The following is a 27,466-nucleotide window of genomic DNA, read 5'->3' as shown; positions in this document are numbered from 1 at the left end:
TATTTCCATTACTGATTTTCTCATGCTCTCTCATGCTCTCTCATCTTTGCAGCAGACATATAGTGAGCAATACGTATGGAAAATCAAAATTGCAGTATCGAGCTGCAATACATATAGAATCACAATACATATCGTATCTGCACCTAAATATCGTGATAATATCGTTTCGTGAGGTCCCTGGCAATTCCCAGCCCTAATATTAGCCTACTGCTCTCTAGGACAAATGGAGAAATCCCACACCAGTGACCAGTCCACAATAGCCTAAACTAAACTGCTAGCCAGGCCAAGTGTTACTAGCCTATATGGGTCTTTCTATAAATTAGGGTACCAGTGAGGATTTCCTATGCAGGACAACTTGTTACAGCTGTTGATAAGTCATTGATAATAATCTGCAAAAAAAAGCTACAGTTCCTTCGGAAAGTATTCAGACCCCTTGACTTTTTCCACATCGTTATCAGTCTTACAGCCTTATTCTAAAATTGATTTTATTTTTTGAAATCCCAGCAATCTACACACAATACCCCATAATGAAAAGTGAAAACAGGCTTTTAGAAATGTTTGCTAATTTAATAAAAACAGAAATACCTTATTTACATAAGTATTCAGACACTTCATTATGGGACTCGAAATTGAGCTCAGGTGCATCCTGTTTCCATTGATAATCCTAGAGATGTTTCTACAACTTGATTGGAGTCCACCTGTGGTAAATTCAATTGATTGGACATGATTTGGAAAGGCACACACCAGTCTATATAACATCCCACAGTTGACAGTGCATGTCAGAGCAAAAACCAAGCCAGGAGGTTGAAGGAATTGTCCGTAGAGCTCCGAGACAGGATTGTGTCGAAGCACAGATCTGGGGAAGGGTACCAAAAAACTTCTGCAACATTGAAGGTCCCCAAGAACACAGTGGCCTCCATCATTCTTAAATGGAAAAAGTTGGAACCACCAAGACTCTTCCTAGAGCCGTCCGCCCGGCCAAACTGAGCAATCGGGGGAGAAGGGCCTTGGTCAGGGAGGTGACCAAGAACCCGATTGTCACTCTGACACAGCTCTAGAGTTCCTCTGAGGAAATGGGAGAACCTTCCAGAAGGACAACCATTGATGCAGCACTCCTACAATCAGGCCTTTATGGTAGAGTGGCCAGATGGAAGCCACTCCTCATTAAAAGGAACATTACAGCCCGCTTGGAGTTTGCCAAAAGGCACCCTAAAGGACTCTCGGACCAGCGAGTCACTGGTACTTCCTGCTTTAGTTTTTGCTTGTAAGCAGGAATCAGGAGGATAGAGTTATGGTCAGATTTGCCAAATGGAGGGCAAGGGAGAGCTTTGTACAGAGGTTCCTCCTTTAACCTCTCTTGGGTAGGGGCCAGTATTTTCACGTCCGGATGAAAAGCATGCCCAAAGTAAACTGCCTGTTACTCAGGCCCAGAAGCTAGGATATGCATATAATTGGTAGTACTGGATAGAAAACACTATAAGGTTTCTAAAACTGTTAAAATTATGTCTGAGTATAACAGAACTGATATGGCAGGCGAAACCCCGAGGACAAACCCCCCCCCAAAAAAAAAAAATTCAGACTACCACTGTTTTCAATGGCTGTCACTTTTATTATAAGGCGAAATCCTCCCAGATTGCAGTTTCTAGGGCTTCCACTAGATGTCAACAGTCTTTAGAATGAGTTATGCTGTTTTTTGGAAAAATGAGTCAGAAATTGTAGTTTTTCTAGGTGGCTCCCATTTTGGCTGTAGTGTTTCCAAGCACGTGAATGAGAGCGCGTTCTTTGGTATTTTTCTCCGGTAAAGACAATAATGATTCTCCGTCTTAAATTTTATTATTTATTTACGTATTAGGGTACCTAAGGTTTGATTATAAACGTTGTTTGACTTGTTTGGAAAAGTTTATTAGTAACGTTTGGGATTAATTTTCTATGCATTTTGATGGAGGGAAACTGGGTGGATAATTGACTGAAGCGCGCCAGCTAAACAGAGTTTTTATAGATATAAAGGACATTATCAAACAAAAGGACCATTTGTGATGTATCTGGGACTTTTTGGAGTGCCAACAGAAGAAGATCAAAGGTAAGGCATTTGTTATATCGCTATTTCTGACTTTCGTGGGCGCACCTGCCTGGTTGAAATATTTTTTTCATGCTTTTGTATGCGGGGCGCTGTCCTCAGATAATCGCATGGTGTGCTTTCGCCGTAAAGCCTTTTTGAAATTTGACAGATCGGCTGGATTAACAAGAAGTTCAGCTTTATTTTGATGTATTACACTTGTGATTTTATGAAAGTTAAATATTTATAATTCTGTAGTTTGAATTTCGCGCTCTGCAATTTCACCGGATGTTGGCCAGGAGTTGCGAGCTTACGCCGCGGGACTTAGAGGTAATTTGTGGTTTAGTACGATACCCTGCGTCACTACTTCATTGCTCCAGACCAGCGCAAGGGGGAGTTAGAGCACTGATTATGCTTTTGGGTCCTACTGTGTATCTAACTGACAATGAATGGGCAGCATAAACCTAAATAGAAACTGATAACTGTGCACGACTTTAGTATTACTTACTAAAACTGTTGTTACACTAAGGTTATTATTTTATTAGGATTATTTTGCTCTTACTGTAGTACTGTAGGCCACTCCCGACCAGTCACATTGTACAGCGCCTGAGTGGCGCAACAGTCTAAGACACTGCATACCTGTGCCGCCCTCGACTGGGAGACCCATGAGATGATTGTAGGTTTTTCTCCCTCTAAAAACAGAAATAAATCATTTTTAATAACAAACTGGCTTTATTTACAAACGTCTCACCCCATGTTCAAGAATGGCCTTTTTCCTCGCTCATTTTACTTTATTTGAAAACAAAATCTCCAAAATATTTATTTTTTAACAAAGTGATTATTAATTTTGAATTTAATGAAAGCCTGTTGGATATTCACAGATATATTATTAACCCTGTTATTAGCAGGACAATATATATATTGGTCATGGCTCCCGAGTGGCGCACAATGGGACTGCCTTGCAGTTCTCCAGCTGTATCCACTGAAAGCGCGCGAGGTTCAAAGCACGAGGGCAGGGGGCACGGGATGGGCCGCAGAGCCGCGCACAGAAGACCGACCTAAAGTTTGGACACACCTACTCATTCCAGGGTTTTTCTTTATTTTTTACTATTTTCTACATTGTAGAATAATAGTGAAGACATTACAACTATGAAATAACACATATGGAATCAGTTATGAACAAATTCTTATTTACAAGGACAGCTTACTCCTTCCTCCCCGTCAGGGAATTGAACTCCGGTCTCCCACGTGTACGCATTCTCTAGTACAGCCATTATTGAAGGCTATCAAATGCTTCTCAAAGATGTCCTCTGGTGGTCAAACCAGGACTAACTAGCATTAATGGTACCAGTGGTTCACACTTAAATAACGTGCCATAGAATTCTGCGGCACCATGCAATCTGTGCCACAGTACTCTGCAACTTTTAAAGGAGGAACCACTGTATGCGTCTTTGTGTGTGGAGTAAAGGTGGTCTAGAGTTTTTTCCCTCTGGTTACAAAGGTAACATGCTGGTAGAAATTAGGTAAAACAGATTTAAGTTTCCCTGTATTAAAGTCCCCGGCCACTAGGAGCGCCGCCTCTGGATGGGCATTTTCTTGTTTGCTTATGGCCTTATACAGCTCGTTGAGTGCTCTTAGTGCCAGCATCAGTTTGTGGTGGTAAATAGACAGCTGCGAAAAATATAGATCTTGGTAAATAGTGTGGTCTACAGCTTATCATGAGATACTCTACCTCAGGCAAGCAAAACCTTGAGACTTAACATTTTGTTTTCTGTCACGGTTATCGTCGGTGAAGGAGGACCAAAATGCAGCAGGACTGTGTTTGTTCATTTTGAACATTTATTAAATCAAAATGAACACCAAAAACAACAAACAAGAGAACGAACGATCCACAGACAGTCTGGCAAGGCACAAGGCTAAACACAGAACAATCTCCCACAAATACAAGACAAAACACACCCAACTAATATAGGACTTCCAATCAAAGGCAACACCAAACAGCTGCCTTCAATTGGAAGTCCACCCCAATTAACTCAACATAGAAACACACTCACTAGACTACACATAGAAATACATAAACATAGACCATAACTCAAAACCCGGAAATAATAAATCAAACGCCCTCCTAACTAACACACCAACCTGAACCACATAAAACAAATACCCTCTGCCACGTCCTGACCAAACTACAATAACAATTAACCCTTTTACTGGCCAGGACGTGACAGTGTCTCCTTATGTTACGGGGTGAAAACCGTTTTCATGGGCACATAAATCCAAAATAAATGTGATTGCAAAATCGAATGCTTCTAACCGAAAGAGTCACCTTACCTCGATACTTACAACCGAAAATCGATACTGTCATTAATGTGGTTGTTCAATAATTATGCATAACACTTGTTGGATATGCATTTGGTGTCCAGCTGATTAGTAACGCAGTGATATTGTCACACATCATCATCTGATCTGGGACGGAATTTTCCTAATGACAGTCAAGTAACGAACAACTGTTGAGATGTTGCATCGCATGCAATAAAGAGCTGGAAAAAAGGTGTTCACAAGGAATGTCCAGAATATTTTGGTGTCTCATTCATTACGCCAGTGAAGACAGTTGTGTATGGATCCACATTGGATCTAATATCTTTAGTGAATTGTTGTTGATTATCTGTTGTCTGCTTGATTTACAGCAGGGTCTCATTAGATTTAACAGAGAAGGCATCAAGGTAATATGTTCACGTTTTCATATGTTTTTGTGCGTCGGATTGGACACCAAGTCTACTGTGCGCAATTGTGAAGGATAGACTCAATTGTGTAGAAAATCCATGCAATTATTGTAGCCAATTTATTGTTTTGAGTTCTCCTGCTCCCTCATAATTATCTGTGATTTCATTTTTGATCAGTTTTTATGAGAGATATGGCCACTTTAGTTTGTTTCCCGCTGCTTCAAATGAAAGGTGTAGCGCTACTCTGTTGCGGTAAAACCACGTGAGGTTATTATGAGGACAACAACATCTAATGTTGGCTTCAAACTTGGATGTCCATACAAACCCTTCCATTAAAAAAGGAACCTGGTTTTTGGTCACTTTCTAATTATAAAAACAGTGATGGCAAGATTCAAATGGTGAGATTAATGTTACCGCTATTCATGGTTTTAGTATGTGTGCCTGCGTCGGCCACATAGGCTACAGAAAAATCAAATTAGTCAGGCAATGTCCACATTATTGTCACATATTTTTGAATGTAATAATAATTTGATTTTCTGTGCATTGGCAAGGCATACATTTTATTATTATCGTTAAAAAGTGGTAATGGCCTACTTGTTTGACACTTTTTGCATGCTTTTTGGGGGGAGGGGTGAGGTTCTATATTAGGCCCTATGTACAATTATATCAATTACACAATTGTACTACACATTGAGGTCCTTGAAAATTACAATTAAGTGCTTGAAAAAGTCCCTGAAAGTCCTTGAATTTGACATGCCAATGTCTGTATAAATCCTGCTTAAAGGATGTATAGTCCTAGACCTATGTTGTAATATAGGTGGAGTTATGGGTACATTTTCATATGGAACTGCATGAAAATCCTTTTTATTTTTGTTTCAAACCACATTTACTCCATTATTTATAGACAGACCCATATACAGTAACGCCATTTGTACCCTTTGTGTTACTCTACTATGTGCACAGTAAGCCTGCCTTTGAGAGCTCACATGTTATGAGATTGTGTGATACTGGTGACACTAAGGGTATTTTTGCATGTTTGATCAGATAACTTAACTTACAGGAGCTAAGTTGTTTCGACTAACTAAATGACCAAAGATCTGACAAATGTTAAATAACATTTTGCCCCACTTGTAAAAATGGAACTAAAACTTTATTAGTTCCCACTGTTCCTAGGCCGTCATTGAAAATAAGAATTTGTTCTTAACTGACTTGCCTAGTTAAATAAAGGTAAAATTAAAATTAAAATGAAGTGAAGGGTAGTAAGGGTAAAAATGTAACTTCCAAAAATGACACCCTATCAAAAAACATGAGAAAGCAAACAAATTGTTTACTCAGTACTACAGGTACAAAGTCCGCCAATGAGCCTGTCAACGAGTGTCAAGGCCAGTCACTGCACTACAGCTTGGTTAAAACGGAGGTAGGCCTACATTTTGTTTTTTGTTAAGGCTGTGACTTGTGAGCTACCAGTGTGTTATCATATCATACCTGTAAACCACAGGTGTATTATCAATGCAAATTAAGAAATAAAGTCCAGACAGATACTCAGAGGGCATTAACCCCATTTACCAGAGAAGACAAAAGCAGCATGGTTTAGCTGTTCCAATCAAGCCATTCTCCCGGGAGCTGTTGAAGGGCCGACAAGACTGGGGCTGCATGCCTGCCCTGTGCCTGTGACTCCTGACCCCAGAGTGGAAGCAGAGTTAGACGGGTCCTAATCGCACTGCCTGACTCAGTCACTAATATTCACTAATAGCCTAATTAGCAGCCAGCACCATAATCCTAATCCCAGATGACAAGCTTCCCAGAATAGAGGCTTCACCAGCGACAGAGGAGAGAGACAGGAAGTCAGTGGTGTTGCTGAGTGCTAGTTTGTCACCAGAATCCCTATTATACTTTAACAGACAGAGATGGATGACACCAATAAGGTCATAAATCAGGGTTCCTCAAAATGGTTTTATTTGTCCAATAAGACTGTAAAAAAACACAAAAAAATCAGCTCCAAGTGATTTTAATTTAAGAAATCTGTTCTCAAGTATTCCCACGCATAACAGAGACGAGACTTGATCATGTACAAATGTAACCAAGGTTTGAACTGATTATGTTTTAGTCAAACATTATATCTGTTTGGGCTTCTTGCGTTGAATTTGCAGTCTACAAATTATTTGTAATTATGTTCCAGCCCCCAACCATCGCTCAAGAAAAAGAAAACAAAAGTCCCACGGTTGAATCTAGTTGATGATCCCTGTCATAAATGATCCTTTGCACAGCAAACTCTGACCTCAACACATAGAGGCTAGAAGTGTTTAAACCACCTGCTGACTGGTGATGTCACCATGGTACAGCTTTAGCAGATTAAGTTTTGGTGTGATTATTCTGGGTTGCTTGCAGAGGTGTGGTGGGCAGTCCCAAAAACAGCACGTGAGAACACGAGAGGAGAGGCTTCCTGTTCCGTTGGGTGCCTTCATACAGACGACAGGAAGTGGTTCACTATCAGGTACAGCACGCTCAGAGCTCTCAGGAAAAGACTACATTGGTTTATAGAAAAATAAGTTGTGATTGGTTTTGATAAAACAGTATTAAAAATTCTTTACACTAAACTTTAAAACTACATTATTAGTTACAATGGCATCTTTATGCTTTCATTAATAAAATAATGATAAAATGCCACTTCATGGCTACAGAAGTGAGTGCCATGGGTCGGTAGTGGTTACCTAGGCAGGTTACCTTAGTGTTCTTGGGCACAGGCACTATGGTGGTATGCTTAAAACATGTTGGTATTCAGTGAAGACACTTGCCAGTTGGTCAGCGCATGCTCGCAGTACACGTCCTGGTAACCTGGCCCTGCGACCTTGTGAATGTTGACCTGTTTAAAGGTCTTACTCACATCAGCTACGGAAAGCGTGATCACACAGTCTTCCGGGAACAGCTGGTGCTCTCATGCATGTTTCAGTGTTATTTGCCTCGAGGCGAGCATAGAAGTAGTTTAGCTCGTCTGGTAGGCTCGTGTCATCGGGCAGCTCTCGGCTGTGCTTCCCTTTGTAGTCTATAATGGTTTGCAAGCCCTGCCATATCTGATGAGCGTCAGAGCTGGTGTAGTACGATACGATGCTTTGCATGTTTGATGGTTCGTCGGAGGGCATTGCGGAATTTCTTAAAGTTCCGGGTTAGAGTCCCGCTCCTTAAAAGTGGCAGGTCTAGCCTTTAGCTCAGTGCGGATGTTGCCTGTAATCCATGGCTTCTGATTGGAGTATGTACGTACGGTCACTGTGGGGACGACGTCGTCGATGCACTTATTGATAAAGCCAATGACTGATGTAGTGTACTCAACGCCATTGGAGGAATCCTGGAACATATTCCAGTCTGTGCTATAAAAACAGTCCTGTAGCTTAGCATCTGCTTCATCGGACCACTTTTCTATTGATCTAGTCACTGGTGCTTCCTGCTTTAATTTTAGCTTGTAAGCAGGAATCAGGAGGATAGAATCATGGTCAGATTATCCAAATGGATGGTGAGCGAGAGCTTTCTGTGCGTCTTTGTGTGTGGAGTAAAGGTGGTCCAGAGTTTTTTTCCTCTGGTTGCACATTTAACATGCTGATAGAAATGTGGTAAAACGGATTTCAGTTTCCCTGCATTAAAGTCTCCAGCTACTAGGAGCGCCGCCTCTGGGTGAGCGTTTTCTTGTTTGCTTATGGCGGAATACAGCTCATTCAACGCTGTCTTAGTGCCAGCCTCTAACTGTGGTGGTATGTAAACAGCTACGAAAAATACAGATACTCTATCTACCTAGAGAGTTTATCTCATGATAAGCTGTAGACCACACTATCTCAGGCGAGCGATAGCGCGAGACTTCCTTAGATATCGTGCACCAGCTGATAATTACAAAAATACATAGTCTGCCGCCTCTTGTCTTAACAGACACCACTGTTCTATCCTGCCGGTGCAGCATATAACCAGCCAGCTGTATGTTGAGTGTCGTTGTTCAGCCACGACTCCGTGAAGCATAAGATATTACAGTTTTGAATGTCCCGTCGGTAGTTTAATCTTCCGCGTAAGTCATCTATTTTATTGTCCAAAGATTGCACGTTTGCTAGCAGAATGGAAGGAAGTTGGGGTTTATTCGATCGCCTACGAATTCTCAGAAGGCAGCCCGCCTTCTGGACCCTTTTTCTCTGCCTCCTCTTCCCGCAAATCACGGGGATCTGTGCCTGTTCCCAAGAAAGCAGTACATTGACGAGCCCGACGCGTACAGACTCATTAAAGGAAAAAAAGGATTCTGTCAGTCCGTGGTGAGTAATCACAGTCCTGATGTCCAGAAAACAAAGAAAATAAACGAACAAAAAACTATCGGTTGGGCGCACGTAAAACGTCTGCCTTCTTCTCCGCCACCATTTTGTTGTTCCCTACGCTCCATGACTCCTCCTCTCTTACCGTTTGGCCTCCTCCAGGTGACAGAGGTACTCGTAGGCGATGTTCTGTCGTCTCCTCACGTCCATCTCCTCCGCCGAGAGCCTCTCATCGTCCTGAATGGCTGCAGATGGAAACAAAAACACAGTTACAGCCTGATGCACAAATGCCAGTAATGAGAGGGTGGGAATCATCTGCTGTAATCATCTTGGACTGGATATAGTTCTCTCTGTGTTCTTGTGAATGAAGAGATTCATAAGAACACAGAAAACCATAATCAACATGATAGGATCTTTTTGGCATTCATTCTTTAAAAAATCGCAACGTATCAGAAACCTGCCTAGTAGGATACTTGGGACATTATTACCTTACTTTAGAGAGAGCGTGGGGACATTGCTTACATTTGCTATGACAAGTTCATTGTCCACCCTCCCTTACAAAAGCCTGGAAGGAGTGAGAGAGCCAAGCTTTCTGGTCAGTAGCTTCAGACCAACATCACATCACGCGCGCACACACACACACGACTGACTAGATCAGTCAAACAATATTTTTATTTTATAATTTTTTTCTCCACATTATGTCCATCTCCGATAAGCTACCCAGGAAAGGGTAGCCCATATTAATATTTGTAGCCTTAGTTAGTTATTGATTTCATGAACCATTTCTAACATCGGATAACATTCATATACTGGCCATCTCTGAAACTCACTTAGATAATTCCTTTGATGACACAGCAGTAGCAATACATGGATATAACATCTACAGAAAAGACAGGAATGCCCATGAGGGAGGTGTTGCTGTACAGTATATGTTCAGAGCCATATTCCTGTAAAGCTTAAAGGAGGATGTTGTTGTGTCAAATGTTGTGTTTGCAAGTTCACCTGCCTCATCTAAAGTCACTTATTTCAGGGTGCTGCTATAGGCCACCAAGTGCTAACAGTCAGTATTTGGATAAGGTCTGCAATGCTTAATAGTGTGTGTGATGTTAACAGAGATCTATTTTCTGGGTGACCTGGACCGGTTAGCAACTAGCTTTCCTCTCAAGAGGAATCTTCTTACTGTGACTAATGCCTGCAATATGACCCAGGTTATCACTCAACCAACTAGAGTGTATACCAATAGTGTTGGATCTGTGACATCCACTTGTATTGATTGTATCTTATTTTCTCCAAAGTGATATCAGTTCCCATTGGCTGTAGTGACCATAACATTGTGGCAATAAAAAGGAAAGCCAAAGTGCCAAAAGGTTGTGTTATCTTTTGTTAAGATGTAAAAAATGTATGTTGGTCTGATGTGTATGAGGAAGTGAATCCAGATGCAGCACTGGAAGTATTTGTAAAATTCTTCATTTCATGCATTGACAAGCATGCACCTGTTAAGAGATTAACTGTGAGAACAGTTAGAGCCCCCTGGATTGATTATGAATTAAAACATTTTATGGTTCAAAGTAATGATGAAGAAAAAAAATGGCAAACAAGTCAGGCTGCTCAGCTGATTGGTTGACATATTGTAAATAGCGACATTTTGTGACTAAACTTAACATAAATAAGAAATTATATTACCAAACCAAGAACTGATATAAAACACAATGGAACAAGACTTGAGTACTTTAAATGATATCATGGACAGAAAACCCATTCATCTCCATCGCTCATTGTAGTTGATGGGTCATTTATAACAAAACCTTTTAATAATGCCAATCATTTCAATGATTATTTCACTAGTAAAGTGGAAAAACTTACAAGTTAAATTACATTATTGAACAGTGAATCATCATTTTTGCATAAAATATCTAATAATGAAAAAGGATTGCGGTTTGGAATTGTCAAGTTCGTGTGGCAGAATGTGAAAACACTATTGTTATCCAGCAATAATGATAAGCCACCCGATATAGACAACCTTGATGTGAAACCATTTAGAAAGATAGCAGACTGTATTGCCATCCCTATTTGCTAAAGCTTAAACCAAAGCCTAAAGGAGTGTGTCCACAGGCATGGAAGGAAGCTAAAGTAATTCCACTGCCTAGAAATAGTACAGCACCCTTTACTGGCTCTAACAGCTGCCCAATCAGATGGCTGCCTGTTCTTAGTAAACTGATGGCTAAAATTGTGTTTGACAAAATACAACGCTAATTTCCAGAAAACAAGTACGAACTTTTAGCATGCATATAGATAAGGGCACTCAACTTGTACTGCACTGACACAGATGCCTGATGATTGGTTAAAATAAATGGATAATAAGATGATAGTTGGAGCTGTATTGTTAGATTTCAGTGCAGACTTTGATGTTATTAATCATAAATTGTTATTGAAAGAATCTCACTTGCTTTGGCTTTACATCACCTACATCTCATGGTTGAAGGGTTACTTATCCAATAGAACCCAGAGAGAGTTCATCAATGGAAGCTTCTCTAACATCAGATATGTACAGTGCGGTGTCCCTTAGGGCAGTTGCCTTGGGCCATTAACTTCTCTATTTTTACAAATTATTTGCCACTGGTCTTATACGAAGCTAGAATGACTATGTATGAGGATGATTCCACACACTACATGTCAGCACCAAAAGCCTGTGGGCCTACTGAATTTCTAAATAAGAAGTTACAGTCAGCATCAGAACGGGTGATGAATAATAGACTGGTCTTAAATACATCTAAGACTAAAAGCATTGTATTTGGCTCAAAACATTAAATCTCAACTGGAGTTGTGTATAAAGGGAGTGAACATTGAGCAAGGTGAGGAACCTAAACTCCTAGGTATAACATTTGATGGTCAATTATCATGGGCAAGTCATATTGACAAAGTTGTTGTGAAGATGAGTATTATTTTTGTTATAAATTATATTATGCTTTTGACACAAAAATAAAGTGTACTAGAGGTTCAGGCTCTGGTCTTGTCCCATCTTGATTACTGTCTGGTAATATGGTCAAGTGCAGCAAAGAAAGACCTAGCAAAGCTGCAGCTGGCTCAAAACAGAGCAGCACACCTTGCCCTTTACTGCACATACAGAACTAACATTAACATGCCAGTGCTTCTCTTCTAGTTATGAGAAATATTGCTGTAATGAAAATTCCAGATTGTCTACATAATCAAATAACATACAGTTCAGACACCCATACTGTACATACCCCACAAGTCATGCCCCCAAAACGAATTCATGCCAGCGGTCAGTATTATACAGAACCATGATCGCATGGAACTCCCTTCCATATCCAATTACTCAAGCAACCAGCAAAATTACTTTACATTTTCAAAAACATCTCATGGCACAATAGGGACTGTGAAATGACAAACACACGCACATACACACTAATCACACTATTTTTTGTTGTTGTATTGCTTGTATATTGTTGTATTTTAAATTTGTGTAACTGTTCTTGTCTATGAGTGTTTTGTTACTTGTCGTGTTTTATGTTTTTGTGTGGACCCCAGGAAGAATAACTGCTGCTTCAGCAAAAGCGGATCCGAATAAACCAAAAGAATACAGATATTCCAAAGAGAGGTCTGCACTATGCAGCACTTGACTCTCTCCTCCTACTACCTCAGTATTCAGACAGCGGTTACGGTAAATCACATGGTCGAATCGCTCAGAGGCTGTGTTTAGACAAATAGCCCAATTCTGATTTTTCTTCCACTAATTGGTCTTTTCACCAATCACGTCAGATCTTTTCACATCAGATTTTTTCAGAGCTGATCTGATTGGTCAATAGACCAATTCGTGAAAAAAACATCAGAATTGGGCTGTCTAAACGCAGCCTCTGAGAACTGCATGTGAACAGATGACTTAGCAGGCAGCCTATGGCAATTATTTTATAGCAACTTTCTTTTATTGTCCAGTAGCCAAAGGCACAAACCTAGTCATAATATATTATTAGCAACCCATGCTAGTTGTTGCATATTAGATCTCCCCTCTTTCTAAATTTCTAACAGATATTTTCATCTCTCACATGAAACCGTTCACATGTGTGGTGCCCTTTTGACAACAGTGTTTTCTTGATATAAATTGCATTATGGAACGAACATTTACGTGTAGCCTACTGCCTTGTGTGCATTGCTGCGCTTATAAATGTGAAGAAATAATAGCTGAGCAACATTTTAGGCTAAATGTTCTGATTGGTTGTATCAGACTCATTGCTTTTTAAAGTTTGTTATGTAGCCTAGGCCTACTGGTTGTATGAATTTGGGATCTATCGTCCCGCAACTGTCCCAGTCTGTTTGGAATAGGCAAATTCTTTCTCGACAAGCTGACCAATAGAATAGGTAAACGTTTGTACTATGGGGTATAGTAGAATGACATAGGCTAGTGATTTTGCTGTTAGTTACTGGTCTTGTTGGCTGAGGAAAAGTAAATGTGGACAGTTATTCAAACATCTTCAAGGTGCACATCAGAATTCATTAAGAAGAACTGCACATTGTTGCATCCTGGACTTACATATTCTGTTAATATGAATTTTCATAATGTAAATGTGATTTCTGTCATTCTGAGCAGAGTGAGTGGACATCCTAATTAGGTTACGTACCCAATGCAGATGGGTCCGGTAAATGTATCAAATGTCCAGTAAATCAAAATGCTGCCAGTCAAATGTCCGGTGCCACATTTTCGGAAACCCTGCTACAGTATGCATGTAGTGGGCGAGTATGTAATTGATGGACCATTATTACTGGGACGGGCTGAACTAGTTTAGACCGCTATGTTACTGGCGTGACTTTCGAAAAATACCCTTGTTGCCCTCAAGACCCAGAGTGGAGAAGTCTAGCAGGCACATGCAGGCAAGCCCAATCTGACTGATAGGCTGCATCTCGCCAAACACCATTTAGGTGATCAGAATAACTGAGCATGCTGCTGACACTGTCATACTTGCTCCTGTGCTCTTGAAAGAGCAGTACAATCCAACCCACTATGCAGTATTTACACCCTGATGAACAAGTTAGTTAGGCCTAGAAGTCTCACTAACGAATCCCAGCAGATAAGGCCCAACAATGGTGCAGGAATTATCAGCCCGCTACTGTAGAACTAATCTCACTGACATCTATCCCTGTAGCTCCTGTGACCCACTCTCACTGACATCTATCCCTGTAGCTCCTGTGACCCACTCTCACTGACATCTATCCCTGTAGCTCCTGTGACCCACTCTCACTGACATCTATCCCTGTAGCTCCTGTGACCCACTCTCACTGACATCTATCCCTGTAGCTCCTGTGACCCACTCTCACTGACATCTATCCCTGTAGCTCCTGTGACCCACTCTCACTGACATCTATCCCTGTAGCTCCTGTGACCCACTCTCACTGACATCTATCCCTGTAGCTCCTGTGACCCACTCTCACTGACATCTATCCCTGTAGCTCCTGTGACCCACTCTCACTGACATCTATCCCTGTAGCTCCTGTGACCCACTCTCACTGACATCTATCCCTGTAGCTCCTGTGACCCACTCTCAATGAGGCAGCAGACAAAGCCAGTTTACCCGACCAACAAAACTCTCCTCACCAGTCTTAATTAAGCCTTTATTTAACCAGGTGAACATTCTCTTTTACAATAACGATTAATGACCTTAAGTCTCACTTAGGGGCAGATTGTGATGCAAGGGTCTGCTAAAAACAAAAGTTAATTGGACAAGCCATGGAACTTCTAATTGAAGGGTCAATTTATAAGGGTCTGTTGGCCCTGAAATTGTTATGCCAAATACGAAAATATGAGAGGGGGAAGGGGGCACAGGAGAGGGTTTAGGCACAGGAAAGGACACACACAGCAGGGGTCCATCTCTGAGCTGTGTGGGCCCAGGGGGAGATCTATGGTCAGAGCATCCGTTAGCCTGAATCTGCTGAGCCAGCTGTGTTATTGGAGAGGACCAGAGTGTGAGTAAACACTCACCCCAGAGGCGTGGGATCCCCAGCACAGCCATTACACACACACCACACTCAAACTTCCTGGAAGACCTGCCTGCGCTCAGTATGCTGGGCTATGTTTAATCTGTCACTGCCTTCATCTGTCAGAACATCACTGGACATGATTTATAGACTTGACTCATTGCTTTGTTAAGGTAATGTTTCTCTATCCTATGGGAGCAACAAGTTAAGTTACACGAGGGGTTCTTAAATGCATGTGGCTATCAAATCCTTGAGTTGGGGGAAAGGGATATTGCCTTAGTCCCCCCATACTATGCTGAGGGCCCATGTGCAGTAGTACAAATATGTCAGAAGGGGTTCCAGATGTAGCATAAAGAGACAGTACCACTTTGCTCTGGAGTGTATAAGTCCAGTCAGAGGGCCACAGCCCTGCGATGAATCCCAATCCAGCCCCTCGCCCCTACCAACTCGTGCCGAGGGCCCTCCATTGTCACGTGTTGCTGATGAAACTCAGAGGGTAACTTTGAGGGGAATAACGAGAGAATCAATGAACCCATCAACTTCGGGCTTGAATGATGCAATTCATGTTCCACATTTAAATAAAACGAGAAATTAAATTGAACAAATTCCCCATGTCATTTTACAAGCCATAAACATCAGTAACATTAAACATTTCATTTGGGAGGTATTTCGTTTGTTTTATGTGTCAAGCCTCAAAATCAGACAAACAAGCTTTCTTTTGTATGAAATTGAACAAACTCTAAAAATATGGCGGTGCATGTCGGGAGAGGCTATCGGAGGTTATTAGCCACTACATCTTCAATCATTTTCTCTCCCTTAGCTTTGGAACACTCATTCATATGGCGGAGGCACGCGTCAACAAAGGAACAAGGGACCGGTTTGGGATTCCACACTGCTAGTGTTAGTTACTCTCTGCCCCTTAATTGATCAATTACAGTTATTGATTGGCTAAAGAGTCCATACACCTGCTTACCAAGGTCTTAAATCAGTCTCTGATTAAAAGACCACAACTTAAACCAGCTTACAGCGTGACCTTCCAAGCCCAGAGTTGTGCTAATCAGATTGGTTTTGGCTAGTCAACATATTGACTCTTATATAGGTTTGCCTAAGCCAATACATTTTATAAGTAACCTACATAAGAGTCAATGAAAATGGATCAATTTAACATTAGGCCTATAATCTATATATAAATAAATGAGTCGATATATAAAAACATGTCAAACTTCTAGGTAGGGGGGAAGCCTTGAGGCAAATCGACTAAACAGAAAAGGCAGAGACAGTGCTTTTTATAGATGGGTTACCTGACAACGTCATGAAAACGATGCGCACGCTTCAATGGGGCAGAAGTTCTGGTGTTGTTGTGATTGGGGTAGCAAGTAGCCTAGTGGTTAGAGCGTTGGGCCAGTAACTGAAAGGTTGCTGGATCGAATCCCTGAGCTGACAAGGTAAAAATCTGTCATTCTTCCCCTGAATAAGGCAGCTGGTTTAAGTTGTGTTCCCCGGTAGGCCGTCATTGTAAATAAGAATTTGTTCTTAACTGACTTGCCTCGTTAAGTAAAACATTTTTTTAAAGATAGATAGCAAGAAACTGCCTCGTTTCATTTAGTTCTTAAAACCATGTCTTGTTTTGACTGATTTCCTGTCCATGCTAATATGGCAAAAATTCACAAGGTAGCTAACCAACAACTGTAACAACGTTTTTGCGACAAGTGCTAATTGTGCAAATGTATTTGTTTTCAATAAACATTGGAGACTAAATATAGTTTACATGTTGTCAACAATCTAAGCCAAGCCAGTCTGTTTTTCCCCCATAGTTGCCCACGCATCAGTTTTGTTGCTAAACAACCAACCCATCTACTGGGCTTAAAACCCCAATTGCGTCTGATTAAAATCAGCTAAACCTGTTTTTGTGGACGGTTTCACCCAAGAGCTCACTTGGGTGCTAAATCCAAAATAAGACTCCTAGATAAAGATCACCCCTACAGATAATTAGTGCCGGAATTATGGTAATGCATTAGTCAGCTTCTATGGACCACCTCTGCCCTTACAATAATAAACTCCTCATTTTGTGTTAATGGGTGACACAGACAGACAGACAGACAGACAGACAGACAGACAGACAGACAGACAGACAGACAGACAGGGCAAACAATACCTTCAACCTTTCCTGTTTGGACCTATGCAGTTAGTCAGTTAATTTTAAACCGGTAAACAACAATGTCAGGCCAACAAACCGGTTGAGACATTTCCACTATAGTTGATAATGCAGCTAGACTATCCTTTTACTGGTTGAAATTGTAGAGGGAAAAAAAGACTATTGACCTGATTACCTAATTGAATATCTCTCACCATTGCACTTTGCCATTTGTTCTCAGGTCTGACTAAGCATAGGTTAAATCCTGTCAACAACACACAGGCATAAAGTGATACAGGTAAGCATGTTATTGGCGTTTCAAACCTTTTTTCCAAGATATTTATTGACTTTGTTAAATTCCTGGAATACCCATGCAGAAGTCATGCGTGGATTTCTTAACAGTAATCGCAAAAAGTTAATATTCAACCACTGGGAAAATGCCTTCTGTCTGTAGAGACCCTTAAATGTCGACTCTTGTGCACTAGGATGAGTATTTTTACTGTAAAGATATCTACAGTACCAGTCAAAAGTTTGGACAATTACTCATTCAAGGGTTTTTCTTTATTTTTATTTTTTTCTACATTGTAGAATAATAGTGAAGACATCAACACCATGAAATGACACATATGAAATCATGTAGTAACCAAAAAAGTGTTAAACAAATCAAAATATATTTTAGATTCTTCAATGTAGCCACCCGTTGCCTTGATGACAGCTTTGCACACTCTTGGCATTCTCTCAACCAGCTTTACCTGGAATGCTTTTCCAACAGTCTTGAAGGAGTTCCCACATATGCTGAGCACTTGTTGACAAATTTTACTTCACTCTGCAGTCCAACTCAGTGGGAACCACACATCCTGAGATCATCCGTTCACCTACTCTGCATCTCACAAAGACACGGAGGTTAGAAACAAAAATCTCAAATTTTGACTCATTTCCACCGGTCTAATGTCCATTGCTCGTGTTTCTTGGCCCAAGCAAGTCTCCTCTTCTTATTGGTGTCCTTTAATAGGGGTTTCTTTGCAGCAATTCGACCACAAAGGCCTGATTCATGCAGTCTCCTCTGAACAGTTGATGTTGAGATTTGTCTGTTACTTGAACTCTGTGAAGCATTTATTTGGGCTGTAATTTCTGAGGCTGGTAACACTAATGAACGTAGCAGAGGTAACTCTGGGTCTTCCTTTCCTGTGGCAGTCATCATGAGAGCCAGTTTCATCATAGCGCTTGATGTTTTTTGCGAGTGCACCTGAAGAAACGTTCAAAGTTCTTGAAATTTTCCAGATTGACTGACCTTCATGTCTTAAAGTAATGATGGACTGTTGTTTCTCTTTGCTTAATTGAGCTATTCTTGGATTGAGAAAACAGAGTTGTTGAAGATGGACCATGTCTGTCTGAGGTGATATGGGGCACACACAGGCCACTTCAAATTGGTGTCATTTGTTCCCTCGCTTTATGGGTGCAAATGGTTAGTAGAACTTTATCTGATGAAGGGTCAGGGTCACTGACAATAGCTTGAGTGAGTACAGACTAGTCAGGGATGGGCAACTCCAGTCCTCTGGGGCCAGAGTAGTGTCATACTTTTCCCCATCCCTAGCAAACAATGTCCCTACAATTCCACATTTGACAACATTACATCAGAGTTTGATACCTTTTTCAAAGTTAACTTGTTTATGCAGAATATAATTCAAGGTGAAAATCTAGCTGTTCTGCGGTGCACATGTACAGTAGTCCTATGGTGTTTCTTGCCTAGTTAAATAAAGATTAAATTGATAAAAATGGTAGCTCCAATAAACACCTGTGGCTCATCATCGAACATTCCGCTATAAGGCCACATACGCGCGAGGTGTGCCCTGCCAAAACAGCGCTTACAAAACCACTTAAAATATGAAAGCTACAATAAAAACTATGTCGATTGAATTAACTTTAAAAAATGGTGGGTTAGGTCACTTTTACTTACTTCCATAACGTGGCTTGTGTGAATTAGCTTTTTCTTCATAGTACATCCTGCCTCTGTTCCCCCGGTTATGAACTTGATGAATGTTACCCAACCAATGCTAGCTATCAGAAAACCATAAGCCGCGCTTTTGGTTTTAAGATGAGTCAAAAAAATATTCTTAGTTGTGACACTATCGAGAGAAGATTAACTTCTAGTTTTCTAAACTTCCTTTTCGTCGAAATGCCTCCTGTCACTTTCTCAGCAGAACTCCCATCGCGTTGTTCACCTTTGCTGGGTCATGTCAGAAAGTGCTTGAGGTTTCCTCTGTCTCAGTGTAAGTGTTCACAGTCAGTGCGCTCTGAACTGGGGTAAATTCTTTACTCGGATTCCGTTGCTAAACGTTTGGTCGGTTGCGCAACGTTTTGCAACGGAAACCGTTTAATTCAAACGGAAAACGTTTCCCAACGAAAACGCGTTTATATTGGACTAATGATGGTAGCTCCCTTTTCCTTCGTCCCGTTTGCTTCCATATGGTTCCTAAAGTAGACGGTTTCCGTTGTAAAACGTTGTGCAACCGACCAAACATTTTGCAACGGAATCCGAGTAAAGAATTAAAGTAATGATGGACTGTTGTTTCTCTTTGAGCTATTCTTGCCATAGCTCATAGCTTCAACAGACCAAACGTTGTGCAACATAATCCGAGTAATGAATACACCCCTGGGGTGTACTCATTAGCCAAACAGTTGCAAAAGGGAACGTTTTGCAACTAAAACGAGAGTTACAATTGGACAAATTCAGGAAAATCCCTCCCGAATTGTGTTCCGTTTGCTCCCGTTTAAACGTTTTGCAACAGAATTGGCGTAATGAATACGCCCCTGATCTGACGCTCTAATTATCTAGCTGTCCCCAGCACCACCTGGCGACCAATTTATCATGACAGCTGTCCATCTCTTGCTGTCAGAATGAGGGAAACAATATACCCTCAAGACAGCAAATGAAATGGGTGTCAGTGGAATCATTACAATAAAAGGGTATAAAAAGTGTATCTGATTGGTTTATGGAAAAATGCATGGTGAAGTTGGTTAGGCTTTTAGACATCAGAGGGTTTCACTTCACACATCAAGGTTAGGTTCTGCGAAAACCGGATTACCGAAAAGACACGCTTGGCACGTTTGGGGTTTGGAGCTCCCTGGAGGTCGGAGGCCCCCAGATAGCATATTATGATAGCAACATTTTTAGAATTACAGGAAATTAGCTTTAAAAATGCCAAATGTTCTCTCAGCCTCAGGGCAAAATGTGTAGAATAGCAGGAAATTCGCTTAAAACTGCAGATTTTCTCTCAGCCTCATGGCAAAATGTGTAAAATAACTGGAAATTAGCTTTAAAACTGCAACATTTTCTCTCAGCGTCATCACACATTCTAAATAAAAGCATGAGAGGAGTTATGAAACAGCAAAAAAAAAAAAATACCTGCCTTATGGCAAAAAGTGTAGAATTGCAGGAAATTAGCTTTAAAACATTTTCTCTTTATCTCATGACAAAATGTGTAGAATTCCATTATAACACTGCAAATGTTTCTTTCTGTACCATGGCAAAATGTGTTGAAATGCAGGAAGTTAGCTGCATTTCAACACCTCCTGGGGGTGGGGGGCTCCAGGAGGTTGATGCTCCAGGGCCCCAAATGCTGTAGTTAGGCCCTGGGTCAGCAGGTTGAGGGGGTTCTGAGTGATGCACTACTTTTGACCAGGCCCCATATAGCTCTGGTCAAAAATAGTACACTGTAAGGGCCCATAGGGCGCTGGTTAGAGAAGTGCACAATAAGTGCCCATAGGGCTATGGTCAAAGTAGTGCACAATAAGTGCCCATCGGGCTATGGTGAAAGTAGTGCACTATAAAGGGGGAAGAGGAAGAATTTTGGACACACCCATAGGGACCACTAAACACAATTCCTTTGGATTACTCAGCCATGCTTTTTAGTCCCTGATAGTTTAGCTAATGGGTTTCTGAACAGGCCTGAGAAATGCATGTACAGTGAATTTGGAAAGTATTCGGAAAGTATACCCTCAACCTTTTTCACATTTTGTTACGTTACAGCCTTATTTTAAAATGTATTAAATTGTTTTCTTCCCCTCATCAATCTACACACAATATCCCATAATGACAAAGCAAAAACAGGTTTTTACATTTTTTGGCAAATGTATTAAATTGAAGCACCTTTGGCAGCGGTTACAGCCTCAAGTCTTCTTGAGTATGACGCTACAAGCTTGGCACACCTGCATTTAGGGAGTTTCTCCCATTATTCGCAGCAGATCCTCTCAAGCTCTGTCAGGTTGGATGGGGAGCATCGCTGCACAGCTATTTTCAGGTCTCTCCAGAGATGTTCGATCAGGTTCAAGTTCGGGCTCTGGCTGGGCCACTCAAGGACATTCAGAAACTTCTCCCGAAACAACTCCTGCGTTGTCTTACCTGTGGTTTTAGGGTTATTGTCCTGTTGGAAGGTGAACCTTCACCCCAGTCTGAGGTCCTGAGCGTTCTGGAGCAGGTTTTCATCAAGGAGCTCTCTGTACTTTGCTCCATTCAACTTTGCCTCGATCCTGACTAGTCTCCCAGTCCCTGCCGTTGAAAAACATCCCCTCAGCATGATGCTGCCACCACCATGCTTCACTGTAGGGATGGTGCCAGATTTCCTCCAGATGTGACGCTTGGCATTCAGGTCAAAAACTTCAATCTTGATTTCATCAGACAAAATAATCTTGTTTCTCATGGTCTGAAATTCTTTAGGTGCCTTTTGGCAAACTCCAATCGGGCTGTTATGTGCCTTTTACTGAGGAGTGGCTTCCATCTGATTGGTGGAGTGCTGCAGAGATGGTTGTCCTTCTGGAAGGTTCTCCCAGCTCCACAGAGGAACTTTAGAGCTCTGTCAGAGTGACCATCGGGTTCTCGGTCACCTCCCTGACCAAGGTCCTTCTCCCCCACTTACTCAGTTAGACCAGGCAGTCAGCTCTAGGAACAGTGGTTCCAAACTTCTTCCATCTAAGGTTAATGGAGGCCATTGTGTTCTTGGGGACCTTCAATACTTCTGCATTTTTTTAGCACCCTTCCCCAGATCTGTGCCTCGACACAATCCTGTCTTGGAGCTCTACGGACAATTCCTTCAACCTCATGGCTTGGTTTTTGCTCTGACATGCACTGTCAACTGTGGGACCTGATATAGACAGGTGTGAGCCTTTCCAAATCATGTCCAATCAATTAAATTTACCACAGGTGGACCCCAATCGAGTTGTAGAAAAATCTCAAGGATGATCAATGGAAACAGGATGCACCTGAGCTCAAGTTTGAGTCTCATAGCAAAGGGTCTGAATACTTATGTAAATAAGGTATTTCTGTTTTAGTTTTTTATACATTTGCAAGAAATAAGCTGCAAAGTAACAAAATCTGGGAAAAGATCTGAACATTTTCCAAATGCACTGTAGGCTGACAGACCGTGCTAATGTTGCCTTTGCAGGGCAATAAGCAGGCATTCCATTGTAGACATTTTCAAATACTGTGTGTGAGAAGGCATTAACTCCAAATTCCAAGTTAAATTTATATGTACATTTTATCTGTTTGTTTTGTTGGAAGGTTTATTTTTCTAATTAAAAGGGAAAAGCCAGGGGTAAATGTAATTACTTTATATGCTTAATGCCTACTAGCTATGAAAACAAGGCAGTGAATATGGAAATGTCTTTATTGTTGCTGTTGTTTGTGTTGTTGTTTAAAACTAATACCATAAGCCCTCACTTTGGTTCAACTGTATCTTTTCCTACTTTATAGACTGGAATTATAGTAGACTATACTGTTAGGTTCTAATTCTCAGAGTAAAAAACTCAACGGACACTATGAAAGCTTAACCAAGTTTATTCTCCCAGAGGATCAATACAGCTGCATCAGACAAAACATGTTTCCACCAACCCAAGTGTATATATAGTCCAATTTAGATGCACTCCTCCTTCTCTCCAACCCTTACATATTTTATGGTTCGATAGGAAGACAAAGTGATGGGGTAATAAACCCTTCCTTCTCCCTTAAGGTGACCTGACATGACCTCAACCCCCTTGAAGTCTAATCCAAAGATCTCTCCCCTTATCAATGCCTGCCACATGTGATCGCTTCCCTGCTCAACTAACGTCTGTCATGGTGTCTGGTACCAGACTGTCTCTTCTCCCATAGGATCCCTGATGGCTAACAATAACATATCCTGACATAATGTAAATGTTATACATTACCCTCTCTCCCTCAGTGACATGAATAAGTATATTTCATATTCTCAGAACCCAACAATACTAATTGAAAATGGACCTTCTTTATTCCCAACAACAATTGATATCTGATTTGCAAACATTGAAGGCACAGTAACTCATACGATTAAATCTTTTTGAGTTGTGATTGTGAGAGCGCAGAACTAAACAATGCTATTATTATTATTATTGAGGTGTAGTATTTTTGGGCCAATGCGCTCCAGTGTGCATGCACTCTGACATAATATTGTCTCCAAAATTACCTGCAGTAGACCTATCTATGTAAGCTGCAATGTACTCAATGTTGTGTAGCTTTATATGCAGAGGAACACATGATTTAATTTGCTAGAGAACATCATTCTTTATTTCATATACGTGACGCTCATAAACAGCACTGTCTGCTATTCCTGTCATTCCCCTTTAATTAAAACAATATTCGCAGGGCATCATTTGGCAAATATTTCTCTACACAGCTTCATGTTTATAGACCTCTGTACGTACAGTCATCCCACGATTGGCATTCTTTTCACAATAATATACACATCTATATTAATCTGAGTACACACCTTGTTCACTTCAACAAAATGGCCAAACAAAAACTAACTAGAGTGATACATTCACTTTTTTCTAAAAAAAAAAGATTTTATTTTCTTCTGGTAGAAGATTATAGTAAGAACACAAAAGAAGAAGTTTTCATACACGCATGCAAGTTTATATACACAGTAGTCGAGGAGACACAGATGTACAACATGGAGTTATCGCTTGAACAAAGCTGGAGATGCATCACTCAATCAAAAAGCATACAGAATGAACTCAGAAGTCCACAAATTACAGCATTGATTATGTACAATATTTACACACACACATACACACACGCAAGCAAACACACACTCATACAATAACCTCCCCCCAGAAAACAAAAGAAAGAGATACTTATTTATCTTTTGTAAGATACCATAGTCAATGCTGTCACAATTAGGTTAAGAGGCAAGGTTTAAACACATCCAGTACCATCATATAGCTGCAATTCTTGTTCATAAACAACTGGTACCTTATTGAATGCATATCACTGCTGAGGTGGTAACAGTAGTCAGTAGCTTTGGTTTGACATCAGCCTAATCAGAATGGCTTTGCCATGTCACTGCTACTACTATAAATACTCAAGTTTTGTTGATAATGTCATCACTTTAAAATCATGAAGTCATCAAAAATTCAGTTGTTGCTAATTTGTAATGCATACCAAGACACAAACAATCAGAAAACAGACTTTCCTGTATCCAAGACGATGTAAAGCAAACAACACAAGCGCACACACCTACATGTACCCATTATTGGAAGCCTGCCCTTTTCTTTAGATATGAGGAGGGGGCAAGCAGACAGCAGTTTTGATACAGTGGACTACTAAAACTACGATATACTCACAGAAACGACACACACAGAAACAGGCGTGCTACACCGGCAGTAAACCACAGAAAACACTATAGAGCCATGTAGAGATGTAGACCTGTGAATTGGATATGAAAACACTATAGAGCTACAGTATGTAGACCTGGAGATCATACTGTTTACAGTAATAACAACAGATTTCTACAGGATTGCTTGTAAACATCAGATGCATTTGCCAAATTTGGGTGACATTTTAGACAGGGGAACATTAGCACTAATGAAATTCCATTATAAAGTGTAAGATTTGTAACTTAACTTTGTATTGAATCATGTTCATTGTGTACACAGTTTGTATATATGGCTAAAAGCCTTCCAAAAAATATAAGATTTTGTTACTGATTCTAAAATGTCTTCCAAATTATCAGTATGGTGTTTCATTTTTTTAAATTTATAACAAGCACTGAAATTGTTTACTCAAAAAGTTGTAAAACTTAAAAAAATTGCTTAAAATATGCAAGCAGTTACACTCACTCTTATGCAAGTAGTTAATAAATAGCTTATTGCTCTCAGTTTTTCTAAAATGGTAGTTGATCTCCCCAATTCAGTTTAAATGAGATCATCTTCCAACTTCATCTCAAAAGGGGAGGGCATCTTTTTTTAAACATATGAAACGGATAGGATGGATGTTGTACCTTCACACGTCTGTCACGGTCACACCAATGTAATGATGTACTTAAAAATGCTGACTGTGGTGAGAAGGGACATCACACACCACACACACAGTTCACTTCCTGTTTACCTCCTGTACCCTTCTATGCGGAGAACGCTCCAGCGAAGGAGAGGCACATTTAAAAAAAGGCCCTTCAGTATCTTGAATAGGAAGCAGCATGACATGTCTATATAAATTCAATGCCACAAGCGACGTTAAACAGAAACGCCAAATCAAAAGGCTGAACATTAACAAAGCCCTTTCTGCGAGCCTGCATACAATACAACATATAGGAGGAGAGAACAATATTTTTTGCAGAAAAAAAAGGGATTCTTACATTTTCCCCAACAAAAAGTTTAGAATAGGTGCAGATACATACCTGCAAATAATGTAAATATCTTAAGACATATTGATAGATTTAGTATGTACACTTAAAATAACAATAATTCAAGTTATTAAATATGGCCTTTTTATTCTTGGGTAGAGAACTTGTGCAAAGGGCTTGGAGATCTGAGTGTCTATATGTGAATGTGATAGTGTGGGGCAGAACACTGATAAAAACCTCGTTATGCATCTGTCAGCGTAAACTAATAAACGAACATGCTATAATAGTTTCTGATGTTATCTGTGAGAAGCTAGGCTTCAAACCAGCTCCTGCAGGTTAAATCCTGTCCATCACCATGACTCTAGATGGTTGACGGTTCAGGGTATGTGCACATATCCAGCAGACATAACAAGTGCAGGGTACATACAGTACAAACATCAGGTGAAAAGACAGGAGAACACGTCAAGCCTGACAAAGATCCATCTATACTCTTCACGGTAGCCCAGAAATACACTTGTTCTCTCTCTGGTTCTGCCTCCCTGCCAGTCTGTCTGTCTCTCTGTCCAGGCCACCTGTGTTGCAGCTGTGTGATCTCTCCAGTCTTTCTGATCATCTATTCCCCCTTCTCTCCCACAGCAGGCTGGCTGTGCTCATTACAGCTTGTTTTTCCCTCTCTCCTCCATCTGTTTTGGCCTAATAAAAACACATTGATATTTACAGCACTCACTAACCCTGTCCCTGCAATGGCTCCAGACAAACTGTGCTCATACAGTACAACGCAACAGGCACTACTGATATCTACACAACTCTCATAGCACTAACCCAGTGCTGATTCCACCAGCCAACTCATAGCCGACAGCCATTGACACTGATATTTCCTCACACATACACCACTGATCTAGACTTCACATCAACCAACTATAGAACAGACTACAGGACCCCCAGGGTTTCCTTCACAGCTAATACTATGATGGTATGGATGGACATAATCCACAGGCAATAAGTCATATAGATAGCCAATGAGCCACAAGCTTAACTAAAATATCCACTAACTGTTATGATTATATCATGATAAAATAACATTAAAATATTGATTTAATCTTAGAGGGGTGTTGTGACATTCCCAAACAATACATTCACTAAGAAATAGGAGTTCTCGCTCGACCCCAGGGATGTATCCAGAAGGTCTGGTACTTGGGTCCTGTACATAAATACATTGACAAAGTAAAAGTATACTGTTTCAAAGAGATATGGGATGGGGGGGTTATGCAATTGAACTCCCTGTGAGACCAGAAGGGGCAATAAAGAAATCAAATATCAAAATCCATAAGGAAACATTTGAACTAAACCCTTTGCACCATTCTGCTCCTTGTTTCCCATGCCGTCCCCAGGTTTGGCCCAGGTCTTCCCCAGATGAGGTGGTCCTTCCTGGGGCTACATGAGGACGTTGGCCCGAGTATCAGGCAGCCGGAGCCCCACCAGACCTCCACACACCAGCACAGATGAGGCCAGGAGGATGGGGATGGCCTTGGTGATGCCAACCAGCGACCCAAAGATCATGTTCCCCAACACGGCAGCTAACTTACACAGAGCATTACAGAACCCAAAACCTGTCCCTCTGAGAGAGAAAGAAAGAGAGAGAGACAGAA

The 27,466-nt window shown here is 40.9% G+C and overlaps 2 protein-coding genes across 4 annotated transcripts in view; both read right to left on the bottom strand.

The window, feature by feature from the left end:
- Positions 1 to 19,636, bottom strand: part of LOC106580416 (ras GTPase-activating-like protein IQGAP2) — an 82,854-nt gene extending 63,218 nt beyond the window's left edge. Inside the window, exons 1-2 of one of the 2 annotated variants that reach the window (XM_014161454.3) lie at positions 19,142 to 19,636; positions 9,208 to 9,307 (exon numbers count right to left, since the gene is read on the bottom strand). In XM_014161454.3, coding sequence (XP_014016929.1) covers positions 9,208 to 9,307; positions 19,142 to 19,187 — 146 coding nt within the window. In that variant the 5' untranslated portion in view covers positions 19,188 to 19,636. The remainder of the gene's footprint in view (positions 1 to 9,207; positions 9,308 to 19,141) is intronic. The other variant, XM_014161455.2, reaches the window with a different exon arrangement.
- Positions 19,637 to 23,001: 3,365 nt separating this feature from the next.
- The window catches only part of LOC106580415 (synaptic vesicle glycoprotein 2C), a 65,205-nt gene continuing 60,740 nt past the window's right edge, over positions 23,002 to 27,466 (bottom strand). For both annotated transcript variants that reach the window (XM_014161451.2, XM_045703212.2), the window contains one exon: positions 23,002 to 27,435. In XM_014161451.2, coding sequence (XP_014016926.1) covers positions 27,252 to 27,435 — 184 coding nt within the window. In that variant the 3' untranslated portion in view covers positions 23,002 to 27,251. The remainder of the gene's footprint in view (positions 27,436 to 27,466) is intronic.

This window comes from Salmo salar, chromosome 20 (genome assembly GCF_965601325.2).
Source record: "Salmo salar chromosome 20, fSalSal1, whole genome shotgun sequence".
Taxonomy (NCBI): domain Eukaryota; kingdom Metazoa; phylum Chordata; class Actinopteri; order Salmoniformes; family Salmonidae; genus Salmo; species Salmo salar.
This window is presented reverse-complemented; position numbering and strand designations above follow the sequence as displayed.